Below are 24503 nucleotides of genomic sequence, written 5' to 3' on the forward strand. Positions count from 1 at the left end.
CATTACCGCCACCTACTGTACTGGAGTGTGGGCCAGAGACAGGGACAAACTAAATCTTACCTGCCAGCCCAGTGGCAAAAAAAAAAAAAAAAAAGACAACTGACTTCTCAGGAACATCAATATAATAAATGATTGTTAAATATCTCTGTCTTTGTCAATAGTGTAGCTCAAGGTTTCCCAAACTCGGTTCAGGGCCCCTCCCTGTGTGCGCGTTTTGGTTTTTGCCCTTGTGTAACCGGTGTGAAAAGGCTAGCTAGTTAGCGGTGCGCGCTAGTAGCATTTCAATCGGTGACGTCACTCACTCTGAGACCTTGAAGTAGTTGTTTCCCTTGCTCTGCAACGGGTAACAGTGTTGCTTCCGTCCCTCTCCTCTCCCCTTCCTGGCCTTGAACCAGGGACCCTCTGCACACATCGACAACAGTCACCCTCAAAGCACCGTTACCCGTCGCTCCACAAAAGCCGCGGCCCTTGCAGAGCAAGGGAAACAACTACTTCAAGGTCTCAGAGCGAGTGACGTCACCGATTGAAATGCTACTAGCGCGCACCGCTAACTAGCTAGCCATTTCACACCGGTTACACTTGCAATGCACAGCTGATTCAAATAATCAAAGCTGTTTATTATCTATGCATAGCCATTTTACCTCTACCCACATATGTACATATTACCTCAATAACCTTGACTAACCTGTGCCCCCGCACATTGACTCTGTACCGGTACCTCCTGTATATAGCCTCACTACTGTTATTTTACTGCTGCTCTTTAATTATTTGTTATTTTTCTTCTTTTTTTATTTTTACTTATCTATTTTTCACTTAACACTTATTTTTCTTAAAACTGCATTTTGGTTGAGGGCTTGTAAGTAAGAATTTCACTGTAAGGTCTACACCTGTTGTATTCGATGCATGTGACAAATACAATTTGATTTGATTTGGATGATGAGTTGGTTATTTGAATCAGCTGTGTTGTGATAGGGTAACCTGGAACGCGCCCAGTCTTTGCCTACGTCTGATTTCTTTCCAATCACTGGGCTAGGTTTATGGTTCCGTAACTTCCGTTTACGCGCAGCCATCCTTTCCCAAATGACTTTCCCCTCACCATCCCGAAAGAGAAGTGAAGCCCTATAATTTAAATGAAATAAATCACTGAGCGTGTACTGTAACGTGTGAGTGTGTTGTGGCGGGCGAAGTTTTGCAAGAATTTGCAACGAATTCAGGTGGTGAGTGAGTGAACGCACACATAGCCACCTGACCTGTATAGTAAGTAGCTAGTTAGCTAACCAGGTAGCTAACTGCTCATTCTGGAACAGCCATGTGGAGCTAGAGCCTTTGCTGTCCGAGCATGATACAAATCATTCTATCTCGGGCTGCTCTGTGACAAGTTGTTGACAATGAAAGCTTTGTGTGGGTGATATGTTCTGTTTGAACTGTCATTCTTGAGAAGAGACCGACATGAGTTGCTCTGCCTTTTTTAAAAATCAATAAGGGGCACATAATAAGTGATCCTGCAAGGGGCAGGGATAGTTTCATCAGCTACTTAAAAGCACATGAGAGGGAGGAGTTTCTGATTTAGACCGGCTTCAGCTCTCCTATTGGTTTAGGGCAGGCCTTGTTTATACTGTCTGGAATGTGGAACAAAGAGGTTGGAGAGTAGTCCTTTTTTAAACGAGATGGGCTTGATAGACGTGGCTGCATAACAGACATAAACAGGACTTGGAGGATAAGCAAGTATTAGTGTGAGTTTTTCTGTCCTTTATCCAAATGCAAAAAGAATGACCAAATGCCATTCAATAAAACGTAATCCTTACTTTTGTGACTTTTAAATGTTGAGCTGTGATGTGAATTCGTCAAGTCAAAGAAATGAAAAGAGAGAACTTGGAATATTGAAGATTTGATAGTGATGAAATGTTTCTCTCTCCTCTCTAGCTGTTGGAAGTGCGGGTCAGTTGACCATGCTGCTACAGAGGCTGTCTCTGTGTGCTGGGCTCCCCAGGACTCAACGCACCATCATCTGCCCTCTTCTAGCTAAAGCACTGACACAAGGCAAGTGGGACTGGCAAACATGCATACATTCATTGGTCCTCTGTAGCTCAATTGGTAGAGTATGGCGCTTGTAACTCCATGGTATTAGGCTGTTATATATTAGGCTGTTATTCCAGTGATTTCAATTTCAATTATTTCTGTAGCTTGAGATTTTAGTAATGGCATGATAACTGCATAACATATGTAAGCCTTAATATGGGACGACAAGCCAGTGATGTATTTGTTTGTTTTCTTCCCTCAAGCAAGAAGGATAGCCTAGTTCCCTAAATTGATGAAGTCCTAATCGTTTTAATGCCATCATCTTGCATACCTGTGCGTACTTGTTTATCCTCCTGGGGCACTCTTAACATGAGTTGGAATTGATTGCATCAAGATAATGGAGGCCTATCCCTTTCTGTCCATCCTTATCTATCTCTTTGTTTCTGTTATTACCCCCCACCCCAGTCTTTTTCTCTTCCCCTCTCTGTTTCTATCTCCCTCTCTCTCATGCGGTTGACTGCGCTTTAGTGGAGAGCTCTTTAGTGGAGAGATGTGTGCAGTCAGCGATGGCTTTGCCAGTTGCCGTGCTGATGTGGCAGTTTGCACCCTGCATTTTCCAACTCCATGGATACCAGGGAATTTAGGAGGGGGGTGAGGGGGTCCTGGCTGCTCTGTTTGCCTAACACTTTTAAATCATCAATGATGGAACAAAACAGAACCCTGAACACACACTTACCACACAATCTTACTGGTAGGAGATGTACTGATGTGTGTGCTCATGCTGGTTAGGCACAGTGTTTATGAACATTGCCTCAAGCTAACCAAGTAAGGGAGGCAATAAGGATACATTTCTAAAGCATTTGACCAGTGCTTCAGATTGGCACCACCATAAGGCAGGGTAGTAACGTTTCACTGTTCTTTCACAGTGTCCCTGGCGCGTGCCAACAGTAACTCCTTTGCTCATCGTGGGGAGCTCCGCCAGGCCAAGAGGATTGTGGTCAAACTGGGGAGCGCCGTGGTAACCCGGGGTGACGAGTGCGGCCTGGCGCTGGGCAGGCTGGCCTCCGTCGTGGAGCAGGTGAGGAAGGTCAAAGGTAAAAAGGCTGACAGGAGAACAAGACTTTCACACAAGACATGGCTTAAAGCATGTATTTTAACAACTGTCTGCTTATTGTAGTTTATTAATTGTTGCAAGGCTACTTGGAAGGCTTTAAATGTGGGTCACTGAGATAGTTTGTTTGTGTTGCAGGTGGCCATGCTACAGAACCAGGGGAGAGAGATGATGATCGTCACCAGCGGTGCGGTGGCCTTCGGCAAGCAGAGACTGAGGCACGAGATCCTGCTCTCCCAGAGTGTCAGACAGGCCCTGCACTCTGGACACAATCAGCTCAAAGACATGGTGAGACTACTTGTTATGCAGAGTCCAGTTCTTATAGAACCTTACCAGCTCAAAGACATGATGAGTCCAGGGCCCATATCCACAAAGCCTCTCAGCGTAGGAGTGCTGATCTAGGATTAGTTTTTCCCTTTAGATCATAATGAATAAGCTTATATGGAAAGATTAGGACTCCTTTCTGGGACTCTTTGTGGATACGGGCCCAAGTCTTATACAAACTGCTCCAAAATATGGTGAAATCAACTTATAAAAAATCTACTCAAAATATTCCTCCCTCTCTCAATCTTTCTCTCTGTCGGTTTCAGTCAGTACCAGTTCTGGAGGCGCGGGCCTGTGCGGCAGCTGGACAGAGTGGCCTGATGGCCCTGTATGAGGCCATGTTCACGCAGTATAGCACATGCACTGCACAGGTATGCACACTTTCTCTATGTATTTGAATTCACACTGTTACCCAGCACAATTACCTCTCAATGAAGTTGTATTGAATTGAAAGAGGATTTGCTCTGATTTAATCCCAGGTCCTAGTCACCAACTTGGACTTCCACGACGACCAGAAGCGGCGGAACCTAAACAGCACACTGCAGGAGCTGCTCCGCATGAACATTGTGCCCATCATCAACACCAACGACGCCGTGGTGCCCCCACCCGAGCCCAACAGCGACCTCCAGGGGGTAAACGTGGGTACAGAGCACAGGGGGGGTCCGGAGCGGGCAGGACAGGGGCGAGGGGTGTGTATAGCGGTGTAGTGTTAGCAGCAAGCATACTACCATACAGCTGGTTCTCTTCACCGCCTCGCTCTACCCGCCCGCTACCCCTCCTTTCCCCCCAAAGGATGTGCATGCAGGGAGAGTTGAGGAGTTGGGAGAGGTACATGCATCGCTGTAGTTTCTTCTATATGGTAGCCGACTGGGCCTAAAAGTGTGGCTGTCTGGGCTCACTCCTGGAGGTAGAAGCGCACTTATTTTTTCCTTCCGCAAGCTTAGGCGGAACGAACAAGTTCTTCCGGTGTAGAAAACACACTACAATCTTTAGTTGTTTAGTACTAGTAGTAGTGTCAGTAGCTTTGCTAACCCACACAGTACTAAAGCCAATATCAACTATAGCCAATCTACATAGTGGTGCTTCACTTTATAATAAAAAGCTTGGATTTTAATGACACATTTTTCTTATACACTGACCTCCATTTCGACTGATGACAAATGTCAGCAAACAGTCTATTAAATTACCCCATCAATTTCAATGTCTTTCTGTGAGACTAACTCGGTGTGTTTTCCTCCACGTTAGGTCATCAGTATAAAGGACAATGACAGTCTGGCTGCACGCCTGGCTGTGGAGATGAAGGCAGACCTGCTCATCGCTCTCTCTGACGTAGAAGGTACGCTGCTAACACAGCAACATATTAACACCCATTAGGGAACGCGCCATCTGCCTGCACTCTGGCTCAAAACAATGCACCGTCATTTAGGAGCGTTACTGAAAGAGGGGGAACTACAGAGGGGTATACTAGTATACTACAAAGTAGGATCAAGGAGATAGCCAGCTAAAGTGCCTACATATTATGAAATAATTTGTAATTTTGGTCTAATTGACTCAACAACCAAAAACACATTGAAGTTTAGCTTTCTTAATGAACCAGAAATCAGTAGTTATTTCTGGTTGTTTAACCTGCTTCGTAGTATACCCTTCAGGTCTTCTGGGTTGTGTTTATTATGCACTGAATGGAAGAAAACAGACTGAAACAGGCCGTGACAACCTGTACAATAGGAAACATTTTCGTTTTCTATCAGAAAACCTTTAAAAATGTTTTCCGTTGCGTACCCTAATAAACACGACCCTGGTTGTATTTGGAAATCACTGATGGATTGGACAGGAAGGTAGTCTTTGCCCATGTTAGGCTAGCACTAAAGTAAACAATCATGTAACCATAGTTACCTCCTATCTCTTCTAGGACTGTACGACAGCCCTCCTGGAACGGATGACGCCAAACTCATTGACATCTTCTACCCTGGTGACCAGCAGTCGATCACCTATGGGACAAAATCCAGGGTGGGGATAGGAGGCATGGAGGCAAAGGTAATTACAAAGACGCGTAGATTAGAATAGAAAACTGTGTCGTTCAATACATGTAAGCGTGGAGGACTACATGTCTGTAATCAGATTTTAAGAAAGTCTTTGGAATTAGTTACAGACTTTGGAACTCTGTGTGTCAGAGTGAGATTTGGCATAAACCCCCAAGGCAAGTCTTTACATTGGGGGTGAAATCCTTACTCGAGAAACAAGTGGGACATTCAAATGAGCTAAGTGTATCCCCCCTCTACCCCCCAGGTAAAGGCTGCCCTGTGGGCCTTACAGGGGGGCACATCAGTAGTCATCGCCAACGGTACCCACCCTAAGGTGACGGGCCACGTGATCACTGACATCGTGGAGGGCAAGAAAGTGGGCACCTTCTTCTCCGAGGTCAAACCTGCCGGTGAGTTCTACTGGGTCATCTCTGTGTGACTGACACTGATGATGAAGGTTATTAGAATGATGATGATGATGGTCACAATGAGCATAATGATAACGGTGATAATTATGGTGAGGATCATGATGGTGATAATAATGATGATGATGATTATTGTAGTTATTTTAATGAATAAGATTAGGATAATGATCACGATGATGCACGCTGATGTCCAATGGTCCCTTTTGCTGTTTGTATCTGTTGTCTGTGCTCATCACGGTAATGTGTCTATCTCCAGGCCCCACCGTGGAGCAGCAGACTGAGCTGGCCCGGAACTCAGGCAGAACCCTGGCAGCCCTGCACCCAGACCAGGTCAGACCCAGTTATACAGTATACGTGATCCCAGGTGTGTCAGTAGCACTTCTTACTGTTTGAATCTTAATTCATTGTTTCCGCCCCAGAGACGTGAGATCATCTGTTACCTGGCGGACCTGCTGGTTGAGAAGAAAGAGGAGATCCTTGCTGCTAACAAGGTGGACATGGATCTAGCAGTCAATGCAGGTAACTATTGCTGTCATGTCTGTCTATCTCTCTGAATGAATCTATGGTATTTGTCAAAACAGGTCCTACTTGTAGGGACATTTACTTATCAACATCCCATTGTGGGACTATGATAGGATGTTGATAATTTGAGGGTGCTGTTGCATTTGAACGTATATAAGAGCAGCACTGAGTAATTGAAGTGATATCAGGGGTTTTCTACTATATTTATTTATTTGTGTTCTCCATCCCCTATCAGGCCAGTTGTCGTCAGCCCTGCTCAATCGTCTGAGCCTGTCCCCGGCCAAGCTAAACAGCCTGGCTATAGGTCTGAGACAGATAGCTGTGGCCTCTCAGGACAGTGTGGGCAGAGTGCTGCGTAGGACCAGAGTAGCCCACAACTTAGAGCTGGAGCAGATCACTGTGCCCATAGGAGTACTGCTGGTCATCTTCGAGGCCCGCCCCGACTGCCTGCCACAGGTAATGTTGGTGTGTGTGTTTGGACTTGTCTGTGTGTGTGAGAGTTTGGGGATGTGTGTGTGCATTGCGGATCATCTTTTGGTAAGATGGGGTGGTGTTCGTGCTGGTGGTTATGCAGTTCTGTGGGTAAAAGGCTATTGCTCTCATTTGTGTGTAGGTATCAGCTCTAGCCATAGCCAGCGGTAATGCTCTGCTGGCGAAGGGGGGTAAGGAAGCAGCCAACACCAACCGCGTCTTACATGAGCTGACCCAGGAAGCACTGGACATCCACGGGGTCAAAGAGGCTGTACAGCTGGTAATCTTAGCTGGAAAAAAACATCCCATTTAAGAAAAAACGTCATGGAAAATATTTAAATACCATACATTATACTGAAATCATAGTATTCTAAATCATAGAACACTAGGCATGGGCGAATTCTGTGTTACTCGTCCAGTAGTAAATATAGTCAGACACCATGCAAACGCATCCTTTCATTCCTCCTTTCCTAAGTAGAGTGCTGTCCTGTACATACTCAACGGAGAAATGAATACAATGTAGCACAGTGTATTCCCCCTATAGAAAAATTAATCCTAGAATGCCGTAGAGTTTATTTTGAGTCCTGATATGACAATCTCTTGATAGTAATAGGAATGCATACACATTTTGTGTGTGTAACTGTGTGTATACAGTACCAGTCAAAAGTTTGGACACACCTACTCATTCAAGGTTTTTTCTTTATTTTTACTATTTTCTACATTGTAAAATAATAGTGAAAACATCAAAACTATGAAATAACACATATGGAATCATGTAGTAACCAAAACAGTTTAAACAGATCAAAATATATTTTACATTTTAGATTCTTCAAAGTAGCCACCCTTTGCCTTGATGACAGCTTTGCACACTCTTGGCATTCTCTGAACCAGCTTCATGAGGTAGTCACCTGGAATGGATTTCAATTAACATGTGTGCCTTGTTAAAAGTTAATTTCTGGAATTTCTTTCCTTTTTTAAGGCGTTTGAGCCAATCAGTTGTGTTATGACAAGATAGGGGTGGTATACAGAAGATAGCCTTATTTGGTAAAAGACCAAATCCATATTATGGCAAGAACAGATCAAATAAGCAAAGAGAAACGACAGTTTATCATTACTTTAAGACATGAAGGTCAGTCAATCCGGAAAATTTAAACTTTGAAATGTTTCTTCAAGTGCAGTCGCAAAAACCATCAAGCGCTATGATGAAACTTGCTCTCATGAGGACCGTCACAGGAAAGGAAGACCCAGAGTTACCTCTGCTGCAGAGGATACGTTCATTAGAGTTACCAGCCTCAGATATTGCAGCCCAAATAAATGCTTCACAGAGTTCAAGTAACAGACACATCTCAACATCAACTGTTCAGAGAAGATTCCGTGAATCAGGCCTTCATGGTTGAATTGCTGCAAAGAAACCACTACTAAAGGACACCAATAAGAAGAAGAGACTTGCTTGGGCCAAGAAACACGAGCATTGGACATTAGACCGGTGGAAATCTGTCCTTTGGTCTGATGAGTCCAAATTGGAGATTTTTGGTTCCAACCGCCGTGTCTTTGTGAGACGCAGAGTAGGTGAACGGATAATCTCCGCATGTGTGGTTCCCACCATGAAGCATGGAGGAGGAGGTGTTATGGTGTGGGGTTGCATTGCTGTTGACACTGTCGGTGATTTATTTAGAATTCAAGGCACACTTATCCAGCATGGCTACCACAGCATTCTGGTTTGCGCTTAGTGGGACTATCATTTGTTTTTCAACAGGACAATGACCCAACACACCTCCAGGCTGTGTAAGAGCTATTTGACCAAGAAGGAGAGTGATGGAGTGCTGCATCAGATGACCTGGCCTCCACAATCACCTGACCTCAACCCAATTGAGATGGTTTGGGATGAGTTGGACCGCAGAGTGAAGGAAAAGCAGCCAACAAATGCTCAGCATATGTGGGAACTCCTTCAAGGCTGTTGGAAAAGCATTCCAGGTGAAGCTGGTTGAGAGAATGCCAAGAGTGTGCAATGCTGTCATCAAGGCAAATGGTGGCTACTTTGAAGAATATAAAATATATTTTGATTTCTTTAACACTTTTTTTGCTTACTACATGATTCCATATGTGTTATTTCATAGTTTTGATGTCTTCACTATTATTTTACCATGTAGAAAATAAGTAAAGAAACCCTTGAATGAGTAGGTGTGTCCAAACTTTTGACTGGTACTGTATATATTCTATGCGTGTTCCAGGTGAGTACCCGTGAGGAGGTGGAGGACCTGTGTAGACTAGATAAGATGATAGACCTGATCATCCCGCGAGGCTCGTCCCAGCTGGTCAGGAACATCCAGAGAGCAGCCAAGAGCATCCCAGTGCTGGGCCACAGTGAGGGCATCTGCCACGTCTACATCGACTCAGAGGCCACCATCGACAAGGTCATCAAGATCGGTCAGTGGGACAATACACACAGACACACCTGTCACTGAATAAAAAAAAGATTTAAAAAAAGATGTTTTAATGTCACACACCGATAGGTGCTTTGAAATGTGTGGTTTTACAGGGTCAGCCATAGTAGTACGGCGCCTCTGGAGCAAATTAGAGTTAAGTGCCTTGCTCAAGGGCACATCGACAGATTTGTCACCTTGTCGGCTCGGGTATTCAAACCGGCGACCTTTCCAGCGACACACACACACACACGTTTGAATTTACTACCAATGAAGTACAAGGAGTGGTTGATTGACATTTTCTCTCTCCAGTCAGAGACTCTAAATGTGACTACCCTGCGGCCTGCAATGCTATGGAAACGCTGTTGGTGCACAGGGACATCCTCAGGACCACTCTGTTTGACCAGATCATAGACATGCTCCGCACCGAACGGGTAAGACCACACACACACTCAAATACACTGGTACAGACACACTGACATAAACAAGTGTACCACAAGTGATATTATCCTCCTCTTCATCTCCTCTTAAATACAGGTTCAAATCACAGTAATGGCCGACTGGCTGGTTGTTTGGTGGAATGGTTGGTTACATTTGACTACAACTTCAAATCAAATATTTATTATTTCCATGAGGTTGGGTTGAGGTGGATGGGTTTACACATGTTAATTAACTGCATTTTTCATGTCTCATTGTTGATGGTTTATGCTTCTAAAACCCCAATTCACAAAAATGAACACTTAACAATTTACAATCCAGTTGATGATAATCATAACAAAAAGACTTCCAAGTATCACTAAAACTTAGGTTGTGATTCGCAATGACAGATCTATCTATGGAAGTCTTTGGTAATTTATACTCTTAATAACTTTTTTTAAAAAATGTATTCATATAAAATATTCATTTTTTCTTGATCTGTATAACTGTCTGTATTGCCCATGAGTCTCTAGTAGATAGACCATATGGTTCAAGAGAAAATAGCCTGATTAATGAAAAAATTATCAAATCAACAATAACATAATTTGCTATTATTTCTGCAACTCTTCCAACTACTGACTTTTCACAACTGCCAACGGTTTGGCGTCAAGACATTTAAAACAAAGACATATTGACATAATAAAATAAATAAAAGCATGTAAAAATATAAAGGATATTCCATGCTGAAACCCTCATATTAAACATGATTGCTAAACTGGCTGAGTCAGACAATCTTAACTCCCCGATTGATGATTAATTGACCGATCGCCGTATGTAATGATGACCCCCTTCCCTGTGTGACCCCTTTAGGTGAAGATCCACGCTGGCCCCAGGTTCGCCTCCTACCTGACCTTTAGCCCATCGGAGGTCAAGTCTCTGAGGACAGAGTACGGGGATCTGGAGTGCTGCATCGAGGTGGTGGACAGCATGCAGGAGGCTATAGATCATATCCACAGATATGGCAGCTCCCACACCGACGTCATTGTTACCGAAAACGGTAGGTATGACTATGTAATAGTTAGTTGTGAGAAGTTTCTTTCTCTTTTGTCTTTTTTTTTCTCACCTTGATTCACCCAGGTTAGTCTGGGTGAAAGAGACCAAATCTCTCTTTCAAGAGAGACCTGTCTGTCTATCTTTCCCCCCTTCTCTCTTCCTCTCTTTCTCTAATAAGTAATGACAGCACTTTTTGGCTTCGTGTAAAACCTCCCCACGAGACTACTTTGAAGAGGACAGAACTGATTTGAATGTAGAACAGGTTTTGCTTAGGGATCAGTGTTATTAATTTATATTTAGTTATATGATTGATATTCTTCTTAAAAGTTATTGTCCCCTCAAGTTTTATAATTCATTTTGATTGAGTACTTTACTGACAATATCCAAGATGGGTTGAATTATAGATGGGTTTTTAGTTGGTTCCCTGCAGAGGACAGAGCATTTTCTGTCTTAGTTCTACCATCTAGTGGCCACAGATTATATAATATGTAGAACTAAATTGAATGATCCATTGTGTGTAATAGAGGAAATATAGCTGAAGAGAGATGATGACTGTGACAATGATGGTAGTTGTGATGATGATTCTTACAGAGGACACAGCGGAGCAGTTCCTGCAGCAGCTGGACAGTGCTTGTGTGTTCTGGAACGCCAGTTCACGATTCGCAGATGGATACCGCTTCGGACTGGGTATGCATCGTTTTATTTGTATTACCTGACTTCCTGTTCAACTACTCCACTCACTCACTCCATGTCTCCCTCCCTCCCTCTAGGTGCTGAGGTGGGCATCAGTACAGCTCGTATCCATGCCCGGGGTCCCGTGGGCCTGGACGGTCTCCTCACCACCAAGTGGGTCCTGAGAGGAGACGGTCACACCGCAGCAGACTTTTCTGAACACGGCACCATGAAGTACCTCCACGAGAACCTGCCAGTCACACAGCCACAGCCCAGACAGATGGCTGCCCAGAGTGAGGACTGACAGGGGAGGTCCACATAGAGACACACTCAACCACTTCCCAGAGAGAGAAGCTATCCCCTGCTACCAAAAAAACACTCCCGTTGTCTTATTCATTCAGTCTGGATCAGAGTTTACATCAATTTTAATTCTACCTCGGCTCTCAAAAGTTTAATTGCGGTGTTTACCTCACTCGGTATTCCAGTCGCTGCTTGTTCATGGGCCCTGCCTGTGACCAAGCAGTGAATCAACTCATTATTGGTAACATTGACCCTGTTGGACTGTAGAAGGTCTCACATCCTTGGTTCAGACCTTAATTGGTGTAGAAGATCTTATGCGCAATAGTGATGAGTTTGGTACGTATGCTCTCCAGGACCCACACTTAATGGGAATTTTCGCTTAAGCTAGTTTACATCAGAGTTATTATCACTATCAAGAGGTTTCCCCCTTGGTTTTAGTTCCTGTTGATTGGTCTGTTGTGCTATACACTTATGAATGGCTGCTCAATCAGGTGAGACCCTTACCCTCAAAGTATTGATTTGGTCTCACACAAGAGACTAACATTTACATTTAGTTTAATTGATTGATTGATTGAATTTATTAGACATAAGGGCACTCCAGCCAGTGACGCCTCCACATACAATTGAAGAAAATCATCAAGGATAACACAATAAAGTTTAAAAGCTTATTTCCATTGTGGTCCTTCAATTAGAAGTGATACAATTGCACAACCAAACAGTGTTTATGCTTGGTTTAAGGCTAAACCTAATTTGGGAAAGGTACTGATGTGTCATTTATATAGTGCTTGAAGTATAGGTCTTCATGGTCACAAATTGTATGAATTGCTATTAACATTATTACTGCAATCCTTATTTATATGCAGTTAAATGACTAGTGATTAACCACTGGATAAACAATATTTAATAGTCTTAAATGTCTTATCATAAAAATATGAGATGAATGAATAAGAAAGAAATTGATCTGATCTGATTCATAAGCATTCCAGTTAGATTTTATATATAAGACTTTATGTTCTTCTTTTGAATACAAATGATTTATTCTCCTGCTTTTGCTTTTTTCATGATGTCTATTTATGTGGAATTTACATTGCCCAGAGCCTCTGTCAGAAACAAGATCAGTAATTGACAAGCTGCTTCCCATCTCATCCGAGGGACTACTGCCTTAAGATACAGTGCTGCTGTAACATTCCAGCTTATGAGCTTTATATCTGATGTCAAGTAACGCACACTACAGATCAGTTCAAGTGTTTAGTAATTTATAGACCGTATTGGAAAATAAAAGTTTTTGTTGAATATTAATTGGATTTCTTTTGTATGGGCTTTTACATGTATATCCGTCTCTGTCCTACCACCACTCTTTCTACTTCCACAAATAACAAATTAGCACCAAAGAAGTCATAATGATCTGAAAACAAATGTCTAAAAAGGGACTTTTTAATGGTTATCATCTGGGAATGAGACTTTGCTGTAAGTGGGGCATGGGAGATGGAAGACAATACTATAGAGGTTTAATTATCCAGCTATCAGAAATGAAAGGAAGGGGGAGAGAACTGAGACTAATAATGGAATCACAGAGTATGTTCTGTGGGTTTCTACTCACAGCTAAAGAATTCATCTTCCAAAATGCACTACTTACCCTTCAATCAGCCTCCCATCACAAATACAAAGGGTTCATTGATGAAGAATAGACGGGGTCTACTGAGATCTCACTGTTTTTGTAGTTTCTCTTTGGAAGGAGCTTGATATTTGTAACGCAAAGAATGACTTGCGGAGGTAGAGAGTCGGATACGTGGATGTTAAGGAATATTTTGCTGGTCTAGAATGGCCTATTGATGAGGGATCATGCAGCTTTTGGCCTAGTAGGGCCTATACGTGTTTACGGCATTACCATAAAGAGGTAAACATACTGGAACACATACAGTACATAATGTACATAGCTGATACTAGATTGAGATCACTGCATCTTCATGACCTCCTGCATTAACTTCCATTTACGACAGACGTCAACCTCCCTGTGAATCTCCTGTCATCTTTTATCTGACGTTTCCCCGTTTAGGCAGAGCCAGATCCCATGTTGCACCCTCTTGACATACTGACGACCGTGGGGATTGGAATCCACACATATCAGAGGACGCAGGGCAAATCACTGGACTTTTACAGCAAAGTTGACAGTCCTTTAATTGAACATTACTCAAGGCCAAAACTCATATTTCTTATTTTGCTTGATCTTTAGAGACTCTCAAAAGTGTTCCCTGCTGAGCTTTAATTTTTTAAAAATCAATAATTAATGGTCAAAGTTATTTATTCATGTGTATCTTTGCCAATTATGGACGTCTAATTAACAATTTCAATAATTGATATTTATTTCTGAAAGGGTTTCGTATCTCTGGCTGATGAAAAATGCATGAGCAGGGATGCAAACTTGGTTTAGTTTTTTTGTTCTGAGAGGGCTTGATGCTCGGGGCTAGTACCAGGACACTTTGACTCTTCCTCTTTGAGTTGGCGCTAGCCCTGTGATGTGGGTCTAATACGGGCTTCTTTCATGGACCCAAAGCGCCTGCTCGGCACCATGTGATCTCATAAAGTCTCCTACAAGCCTATCCTCATATAGCCTTTTTTTGTTCTTTAATAACCGGCTTCAAATAATAATATCTGTTTCCATGATAATTTTGCTTTGTGTAGGGGTGGGGGGAGGGGGGAATGATGATCTCATATCAGTCTGCAGAAACTGGTGGAGTTGGACCTTGGTGTCTTTCCCTCTGTTGCTATCCAACTCCATGACTATTGTTTGAAACTCCAAAGAATCACCATTAATAAAAGTATGCAATAAAGTGTGTTCCTGTAACCTCTTTTGATAATGACAGTAGTTAATAAAAACAAAAGGCCCTTTGGTTGACTTTCATCAAGTTTTCATTTATTTTGGTTCTAATAGGACAGGAGGTTGAGGACTGGCAAAGCACATCATTCTGCTCTGTAACAACAAGCTAGAGAGACCATCACTGTTACCATACGAGCATCGCCTGAGCCCCAAGGTCTACTTTCCCAGTCTAAGCTGAGCAGCAAAGACCCAACACCAACTGGACCAAAACCCCCAATCACATGAATGTGATTTCAGGGTCAGAAGACCACAGTAGATACACAACACTCAAACAGTGCTAGCAATAAAAGGGTAGGGGTACAGTACAGGATTTATAATAGGGTTGCATTAGGGGAGGAAGAGGGGGTCTCAGTTGACCTTCAGGGGGTCTCGGTGACCCGTCTCAGAGAGCCGATGGTGGGGCTGGAGCTTCCCCACTCACTGTGCCTCCTGTACTCGCCAGGGCGAAGGAAGTACTGACGACCCCTGTACTGGGGGTGCTCGTGGAGGATCCAGTAACCCTCCATGACGTTGGCGGAGGAGATGTCACGGCTGTGGAAGCGCTCATGAAGGTCGGGGCAGTCCTCCATCACCTCCATGTTCTGACCCTTGAAGTCAGAGCGCTCGTAGATCTTCATCCTGTAGTTTCCACGATACTGGGAAAGAAGAAGACAGCCGAAAGGGAGAATGGTATAGTAAATTATACTGTTGACTTGAAAAACAATATATTGATGGTAATGTTCCAAAATGAGAATAAAACATATCTTCAACCATGAAGTTTGTGAAGAAGAAATTGACCGTGTTAAAAAAAGGTGTTCAAAATAGGGTGGAATTTGTGAATCTATTTGTCATAGCATCTCTAGCCAAGCAATGACAATAAATGCTAAGGTAGAAAAAAAACAGTAGACAGTGCGGCCCTCAACTCAAGGGACTGAAAACTATGTGGAACTGAGGACACCCGATGTGGTACACTCACAGGGGGCACCATACGGCAGGAGCGGATGCAGTCATTGAAGCCAGCCCAGCGCTGGTAGTCGGGGTACTCGCCCTTGTTCAGCATGTACTGGTAGCCAGCGTAGTTGGGCTTCTCGTAGGCCACCCAACAACCACTTTCCACCTTTATGGAGTTACAGCGGCTGAAGTGGTTGTGCATCTCAGCACAGTCGCTGCTGCACTCATAGTGGCGGCCCTGGAAATTCCTGTCCTCGTAGAAGATTATCTACAAAAGAGACATGGAAACTTCAAATCAAAATTATACACACATGATAACACACATATTGAGGAAATGTTTTGGCTCTTCTAATTTTGTTTCTTATAACATAGCACAGAATAAAAACAATTACATTTTCATATAAATGATTTTTATCATTAACTGCAATCCAATATGCACCATTTATGATGTGTTATTGAAATAGATCAAGCCTATCATCATAATATATATTTTTAGTACATGTGACTAAGAAAATCGTGTTATTGGACCAATAATAAATGATCCACTTCTCTTTTTCACATCCCAAAAACCACACATCCTTGAGGCCCCAAGCCCTGCCCACAGGTGATACTTCATTGTTGCACGCACTTCCCTTGTCACAGGTGATGCTGCTCATCACCACGTGACCCATTTGATGTTCAATGTTTTGAAAGGCTAGAAAGAATGCCAGCAATTTAGTAAAATAATTGTTAAATGTCAAAAGAAAGCAAGCAAAACAACGTTGACAGGAGGAGCAAATGACTTCCATCTTCTGGTTTCATTATATACAGTGCATTAGGAAAGTATTCAGACCCCTTGACTTTTTCCACATTCCACATACAGCCTTATTCTAAAATGGATGAAAAAAAAAAAAACATCTGATAAATCTAGACACAATAAAAAGCGAAAACAAATTTTTGCAAATGTATTAAACATTAAAAACAGAAATGCTTTATTTACATAAGTATTCAGGCCCTTTGCTATGAGACTCGAAATTGAGCTCAGGTGCATCCTGTTTCCATTGATCATCCTTGAGATGTTTCTACTACTTGATTGGAGTCCACCTGTGGTAAATTTAATTGACTGGACATGATTTGGAAAGGCACACACCTGTCTATATAAGGTCCCACAGTTGACAGTGCATGTCAGAGCAAAAACCAAGCCATGAGGTCGAAGGAACTGTCCGTAGAGCTCCGAGACAGGATTGTGTCGAGGCACAGATCTGGGGAAGGGTACCAAAAAATGTCTGCAGCATTGAAGGTCCTCAAGGACACAGTGGCCTCCATCATTCTTAAACGGAAGAAGTTTGGAACCACCAAGACTCTACCTAGAGCTGGCCGCCCGGCCAAACTGAGTAATCGGGGGAGAAGGGCCTTGGTCAGGGAGGTGAACAAGAACCCGATGGTCACTCTGACAGAGCTCTAGAGTTCCACTGTGGAGATGGGAGAACCTTTCAGAAGGACAACCATCTCTACAGCACTCCACCAATCAGGCCTTTATGGTAAAGTGGCCAGACGGAAGCCACTCTTCAGTAAAAGGCACATGACAGCCCGCTTGGAGTTTGCCAAAAGGCACCTAAAGGACTCGCAGACCATGAGTAACAAGATTGAACTCTTTGGCCTGAATGCCAAGTGTCACGTCTGGAGGAAACCTGGCACCATTCCTACGGTGAAGCATGGTGGTGGCAGCATCATGCTGTGGGGATGTTTTTCAGCGACAGGGACTGGGAGAATAGTCAGGATCGAAGGAAAGATGAACAGAGCAAAGTACAGAGTGATCTTTGATGAAAACCTGCTCCAGAGCGCTCAGGACCTCAGACTGGGGTAAAGGTTCACCTTCCAACAGGACAACGACCCTAAGCACAGCCAAGACAATGCAGGAGTGGCTTCGGGACAAGTCTCTGAATGTCCTTGAGTGGCCCAGCCAGAGCCCGGACGAACCCAATTGAACATCTCTGGAGAGACCTGAAAAAAGCTGAAGTCAGAAGTTTACATACACTAAGTTGAGTGTGCCTTTAAACAGCTTGGAAAATTCCAGGAAATGATGTCATGGCTTTAGAAGCTTCTGATAGGCTTATTGACATCATTTGAGTCAATTGGAGGTGTACCTGTGGATGTATTTCAAGGCCTACCTTCAAACTCAGTGCCTCTTTGCTTGATGTCATGGGAAAATCAAAAGAAATCAGCCAAGACCTCCTCTACAAGTCTGGTTCATCCTTGGGAGCAATTTCCAAACGCCTGAAGGTACCACATCCATCTGTACAAACAATAGTACGCAAGTATAAACACCATGGGACCACGCAGCCATCATACCGCTCAGGTCTCCTAGAGAATAACGTACTTTGGTGCGAAAAGTGCAAATCAATCCCAGAACAACAGCAAAGGACCTTGTGAAGATGCTGGAGGAAACAGGTACAAAAGTATCTATATCCACAGTAAAACTAGTCCTATATCGACATAACCTGAAAGGCCGCTCAGCAAGGAAGAAGCCACTGCTCCAAAACCGCCATACAAAAGCCAGACTACGGTTTGCAACTGCACATGGGGACAAAGATCGTACTTTCTGGAGAAATTTCCTCTGGTCTGATGAAACAAAAATAGAACTGTTTGCCCATAATGACCATCGTTATGTTTGGAGGAAAAAGGGGGTATCTTGCAAGCCGAAGAACACCATCCCAACCGTGAAGCACGGGGGTGGCAGCAGGAGGGATTGGTGCACTTCACAAAATAGATGGCATCATGAGGAAGGAAAATTATGTGGATATATTGAAGCAACATCTCAAGACATCAGTCAGGAAGTTAAAGCATGGTCGCAAATGGGTCTTCCAAATGGACAATGACCCCAATTATACTTCCAAAGTTGTGGCAAAATGGCTAAAGGACAACAAAGTCAAGGTATTGGAGTGGCCATCACAAAGCCCTGACCTCAATCCTATAGAAAATGTGTGGGCAGAACTGAAAAAGCGTGTGCGAGTAAGGAGGCCTACAAACCTGAATAAGTTACACCAGCTCTGTCAGGAGGAATGGGCCAAAATTCACCCAACTTATTGTGGAAGGCTACCCGAAAAGTTTTACCCAGGTTAAATAATTTAAAGGCAATGCTACCAAATACTAATTGAGTGTATGTAAACTTCTGACCCACTGGGAATGTGATGAAAGAAATAGAAGCTGAAATAAATCATTCTCTCTACTATTATTCTGACATTGCACATTCTTAAAATAAAGTGGTGATACTAACTGACCTAAAACAGGGAATTTTTGCGAGGATTAAATGTCAGGAATTGTGAAAAACAGAGTTTAAATGTGTTTGGCTAAGGTGCATGTAAACTTCCGACTTCAACTGTATGTCAACAATGGACTAATGAAACAAATACCAAAAGATCGTATTTGGGTGGAGTTTTCTTTTAAGTTGAACTGCAAGACAGAACAAGTGAAAAACTTTTGTAAAATTCAAAAAGATACCCTACCTACCTACACAAGTAGGCACCTAGCATTTATTGAAGTCCATATAGTCCTACATGTGAATTAAATTAATCTGTTAATTTACAAAATTGTATCATACCAAAAGTGTTCGTTTTTAAATACAAGAATAATCTACATAATGTGTTGCAAAATATCAATTTATTGTCTGGCTGCAGTTAACCATTTATAGACACTTTTACTTTAGGGCCTATTGACGATAGTATCTTCTGGTCGGGGGAGTTTTGTTAAGATCCCCAACCCTCATTCTGAATGTTAAAACGCATCATTTGCGGTACGGTTTTGGAAACACTAGGAATGTATCTTTCATATCTGAGAGAAATAATGAAAAAAAAAGGTTAAATTACTACACACCTTTAAAGGGTTAGGGTTAGTGTTCCCACACAGCCATATCTCCATCTTATCACGCTTGTTTACGGAAGACAGACGGAAGACATAGGCAGCAGTCTGTGCTAATTAGCTATCTAGCGTGCTCCAGACACGTGTGTAAGCATAAGGGACACATTCTTCTCACGCCACTTCAATACAAAGTCATTTTCCTAACCTTAACCTCAGTCTCCTAACCTGCTACGTTAATACTCCTAAACTGCTGCGTAAGTTCTCCTAACCTGTTACAAAAAAGTAACTTTGGCATCGAAAAAATAGTGTTTCCCATAAGTGTAACTTTGGAGGAGGTTAGTTTGTCAACTGGAGGCACACACAGCTTGTGGATCTGTGCAAAACTGCTACAGTAAGTGTATCTTTTTTTATTTGAAAGATTCTTTCTCGCTGATATGAAAGATAAGGGGCATAGCAGCATATGTTTCGAAAAGAGGTTTGAAAGCGATGATTATTGAAGTTTCTAAATGTTAAAACACAGCGTCGGAATTGTAATTCACATGGAGCCAACAGTGGGCGAATGTAACTGCTGAAAACCCTACAGACGGAGAAGAAGGGTTTTTTGAGAGCTAGGCCGCAGTGCGCAATTAGCAGAAATCAGGTGTGCCAACTCTCACAGCAGTAACGTTATGATTCAACTAAGTAACCTACAGCAGCAGACAAACACTCTTTTGCCCATATAGTTGGCTATTAATAATAATAATATTAATAATAATAATGATTGATAATGATATTCTTATGTCTTTTGTCCTGGCTAAACATTTATTATGTGGGGGATAGGGTGCCATTTGACATCTGCTGCCTTTGAGGCATTTGTGCAGCCCTCCTTTGTCCAGTCTACTCATACTTGCACATGATCTTTGAGCCTTTGACACATTCTATTCAATATCTCCTAAAGTCCCCATCCATTATCATTAATGGCCATTAATGTCTGCATGAATTGCAAGCTAATTTGTTATTTATAATACTATCCAGCAAATCCAAATATGAAACGTATTCTGTTGACATGTTTATCATAGAAAATAGTTAAATGAGCCTCATTCCTGTATTTCCCTGTGAAACGCATAGTGTGATCATGCTTACCTTTCCCATTGTGACTGTGTTTAGTTCAGACCGGACCGGGTAGTGAGCGTTACTGGACCTTTTTATAGACCCTGCAGGGATCAGGGTTTTGTAAATGTGACACAAAGCTTTGTCGCGTCAGCACAATGTGCTCCATAGACTACAGAAAACTATAGGACTGGCCCACAGCAGTAGCTCTTTGTCTCTGTCAAAAGCACTCTCTCTCTCTATGGAAAATACTGTAACTGCACTTTCCGAAGTCCCACAATAAGAGTTGCAACATCTGCCTTTATTGGCATGGAGGCCAGCAATGTATAGACAGCCGAAGGGAGAGAATGACTAGGGCCTCCTAAACATCTTTGAATAGATTTAACTGGTTGCAATGAGTTTCTGATTTGCAGTTAGTTCAGTCAATCAGTTAGTTAATCAATAATATACTTAACGGTATATACTTTTGACATGCTTGTTCACAACTGATTTGTGCAAATAAACCTTTAATGAGGGTGCAGTCAACTTGTAGGGCATCTAATTTCCCAGTCTAATAGCCATACACTTTATCCAACACTTACCAATTGCTGAAACTTAATTATTTACACACAAGCTAACTTTGCTATTGGTTTGCCAATGATTTGAGATGGAAAGAAAATCACACAGGGAAGCCATGTTTAAAAACCAGCACGTTTAATCACTTTGTTACAGTCCAGAGGTGAGAAGCTTACAGGCCACTCCTCATTCTCCTGAAGGAGCCCACCATGGGGTTGTGGCAGCCCCAGTCGCTGCAGGCCCTGTACTCGCCGGGGCGGAGGAAGTACTGACGACCCCTGTAGTTGGGGTGCTCATAGAACACCCAGTAGCCTTCCATGACATTGGAGGAGAAGATGTCATGGTGGCGGAAACGCTCGTACACGTTGGGGCAGTCATCCATGAACTCCATCATGTGACCAGACATCTCGGGCCTGTTGTAGATCCTCATCCTGTAGGATCCTCTGTACTGTTGGCGGAAGAGACAGAAAGGAGAGGATAGGGAGGACATGAAGTGATTAGGGGTCAAATGATCACAGAGGTTCACAGTAGAGGTAAACATACATTTCTACACATCGAATAATACCAGAGACTTGCTTCCTTTAGAAAGAGATGTTCAGTCAAATGAGGAGCAACTGTTCAAAGCATAATATATTTTTTCTTAACTGCCAAAAACACTGAGCGATGATGAATAGAATGAAAATGAAGAAGTCTTTGGGGGTGTGCAGCCTATTCCTTTATAACATGACTGGATCTCCTTGTGGACCTTGCCACAGAGATTTCATGCTTTGACTCCTCTCCTTATCTATAAATGACATCAAAAGGCTGGTGATTGATGCTGATTTCTAAAGCACAGTTTGATGTGTGGCAGGGTTAACCCTATCAATTTGATTGACTTACGGGGGGGAACATCTGGCAGGAACGGATGCAGTTGTTAAAGCCCATCCAGCGGTGGTAGTCTGGGTATTCGCCCTGGTTCAGGATGTACTGGTAGCCGTTGAAGTTGGGCTTCTCGTAGGCCACCCAGTGACCGCCGGTCACCCTAATAGAGTTACAGTAGTTGAAGTGCCCGAAGGTGTCGGCACAGTCGCTGTTGCACTCATAGTGACGGCCCTGGAAGTTGTGGCCTTCGTAAAAGATAATCTACGAAGAACAGAAATGTATAAAATAGTTTATATATAGTGTTATTTAGACTGAGTCAAGAATGATGATAGTAAAAGGCGAATGATTTTTGACTGAAAGAAGTACTCATGGATGTGGTGTTGATTGGCCAATAGCGGACACATTTCACTGCACCTTTTATACATGCTGTAAACTACGTACGTGACGAATATAGTTGTATTTGAAAATGTGACAAGCTTAAGAAGCATTGTGCCTATGCTATGTATGTTTATCTGGTATGTAAAGGGTTGCTGCACACCATAGATATCTCTCACTATATTGAGATACACTACAAGACCAAAAGTATGTGGACACCTGCTCGTAGAACATCTCATTCCGAAATCATGGGCATTAATATGGAGTTGGTCCTCCCTTTGCTGCTATAACAGCCTCCACTGTTCTGGGAAGGCTTTCCACTAGATGTTGGAACATTGCTGCGGGGACTTGCTTCCATTCAGCCACAAGAGCATTAGTGAGGTCGAGCACTGATGCTGGGCGATTCGGCCTGGCTCGCAGTCGGCTTTCCAATTCATCCCAATGGTGTTTGATGGGGTTGAGGTCAGGGCTCTGTGCAGGTCAGTCAAGTTCTTCCACACCGATCTCGAAAAACCATTTTTTTATGGACCTCACTTTATGCACGGGGTCATTGTCATGCTGAAACTGTTGTAAGCTGTAGCGTTAATATTTCCCTTCACTGGACCTAAGGGGCCTAGCCCGAACCATGAAAAACAGCCCCAGACTATTATTCCTCCTCCACCAAACTTTACAATTGGCACTATGTATTCGGGCAGGTAGCGTTCTCCTGGCATCCGCCAAACCCAGATTTGTCCGTTGGACTGCCAGATGGTGAAGCGTGATTCATCACTCCGGAGAATGCGTTTCCACTGCTCCAGAGTCTAATGGCGGTGAGCTTTATACCACTCCAGCCGACGCTTGGCATTGGGCATGGTGATCTTAGGCTTGTTTGTGGACGAACAGTTCTTCTGACGTTGCTTCCAGAGGCAGTTTGGAACTCGGTAGTGAGTGTTGCAACTGAGGACACTTCAGCACTCGCGGTCCCGTTCTGTGAGCTTGTGTGGCCTACCACTTCACGGCTGAGCCGTTGTTGGCCCTAGACGTTTCCACTTCACAATAACAGCACTTACAGTTGTAATATGTTACAAATTGCTTTGTATGATATCATTTTGCAATTCCTGTGATATGTTACAAATCCAATTTGTACAATATGTTGCACATTTGTTGTGCTCCCAGAGTGCATCTTTAATTGACCTTTTCTTTGGGTTCCTGGTTTATCCTATCCAGTATAGATGGGATTTTTTATATAATCCAAGTAATACAATTTTTGGAAAACAAGTGGAAAAAAGTCCCTCGTATCAAGTCCTTTTATGTACTAGTATTAGTTTCACAACTGAAATATTTGACATAGCTTCATAAACTGTATGCGTAGCTTACATGCAAAATAGCTTCACTATACGCCTAACAGCATTTGGTGCTCTCCCTAATTATATCAGCAGTCATCAAACAAGTAACCTAAACGTGTGTTAGCTCATACCTTTCCCATGGTTGGAGGGCTTGATGTCGGCACCGTAGCCTTCAACAGAGTCATAGGGCCTTTTATACTCTTCTACTGACAAGAGTGCTCTGATGTGTCGAAGTGACTAGATGTTACGTTTTTAAACGTCACTGACCATTCCCATTGTCTCTCAAACCATAGGCTAGTCTTTTTCCCGCAAGTGCTAGTTTACCTATACAAATATGAAACCTCCACCCCATATGCCTGCCCCATTCTATGTTTTCTGTACACAGACCCTTGTTCAGCCATGACCTAGTGATGCACCCATTGAAACATCACACAAAAGGCCTTTAGGTATGTAGTGTGAACAACAGAGATTTTAACGTTTACAGGAGGTGAGACGGTTCATGCACTCTCTAGTAAACAAAACAAAGCCATATATTCAAAAAATATTTGGAGTTGATATGAAAAAAATTATTGAACGTTGATAATAGAATGTTATGAAAATGTAAATGGATTATCATCGTTTATTTCAGTGTAGGTTCATGTTTTCCCTCTCCCTGATCGCAGGTCACGGAGTCTTGGTTGTGTACTGTTCATAGACCTGTGTGTGTGTAAGTGATTCTGATGGTATTGATTGAATCAAGCCCTTGTGTTGATGTAATCTAGAGTGATATGTTCTCTTTTTGCTTCCATAGCCTGCAGACCTACTCTGATGCCATGTACAGATAACAGTGTTATGTGGTGTGTGTGTGTGTGTGTGTGTGTGTGTGTGTGTGTGTGTGTGTGTGTGTGTGTGTGTG

General features: G+C 42.9%; 3 protein-coding genes across 4 annotated transcripts; 1 reads left to right on the forward strand and 2 right to left on the reverse strand.

Annotated features, from left to right (window-relative positions):
- The first annotated feature begins 1596 nt into the window (after positions 1-1596).
- On the forward strand, positions 1597-13061 carry LOC311100431 (delta-1-pyrroline-5-carboxylate synthase-like). Of its 2 annotated transcripts, none has more exons than XM_084141346.1 (18): positions 1597-1733; positions 1924-2040; positions 2946-3097; positions 3269-3418; positions 3721-3825; positions 3934-4092; positions 4700-4790; positions 5364-5488; positions 5741-5885; positions 6157-6230; positions 6320-6419; positions 6658-6878; positions 7036-7173; positions 9125-9320; positions 9629-9750; positions 10604-10790; positions 11378-11473; positions 11557-13061. In XM_084141346.1, exons 2-18 carry the CDS (start codon positions 1950-1952, stop codon positions 11760-11762), a joined length of 2358 nt encoding a protein of 785 aa, XP_083997472.1. In that variant the 5' UTR covers positions 1597-1733; positions 1924-1949; the 3' UTR covers positions 11763-13061. The 2 variants fall into 2 exon arrangements, with proteins under 2 accessions (XP_083997472.1, XP_083997473.1); XM_084141347.1 differs by having other exon boundaries at positions 1637-1733; positions 3934-4086; positions 11557-13056.
- A 1934-nt stretch (positions 13062-14995) lies between these two features.
- On the reverse strand, positions 14996-16237 carry LOC311100527 (gamma-crystallin S-1-like; the record flags this gene model as incomplete). The annotated part of the gene is made up of 3 exons (XM_084141442.1): positions 14996-15271; positions 15592-15834; positions 16142-16237. The coding sequence occupies 3 exons, from the start codon at positions 16235-16237 to the stop codon at positions 14996-14998; spliced, it is 615 nt and encodes a 204-aa protein (XP_083997568.1).
- Positions 16238-21219: 4982 nt separating this feature from the next.
- On the reverse strand, positions 21220-23793 carry LOC311100381 (gamma-crystallin M2-like; the record flags this gene model as incomplete). The annotated part of the gene is made up of 3 exons (XM_084141275.1): positions 21220-21495; positions 21927-22169; positions 23740-23793. The coding sequence occupies 3 exons, from the start codon at positions 23791-23793 to the stop codon at positions 21220-21222; spliced, it is 573 nt and encodes a 190-aa protein (XP_083997401.1).
- Between the last annotated feature and the right edge of the window lie 710 nt (positions 23794-24503).

This window comes from Coregonus lavaretus, assembly GCF_964263955.1.
Source record: "Coregonus lavaretus genome assembly, chromosome: 25".
NCBI lineage: Eukaryota > Metazoa > Chordata > Actinopteri > Salmoniformes > Salmonidae > Coregonus > Coregonus lavaretus.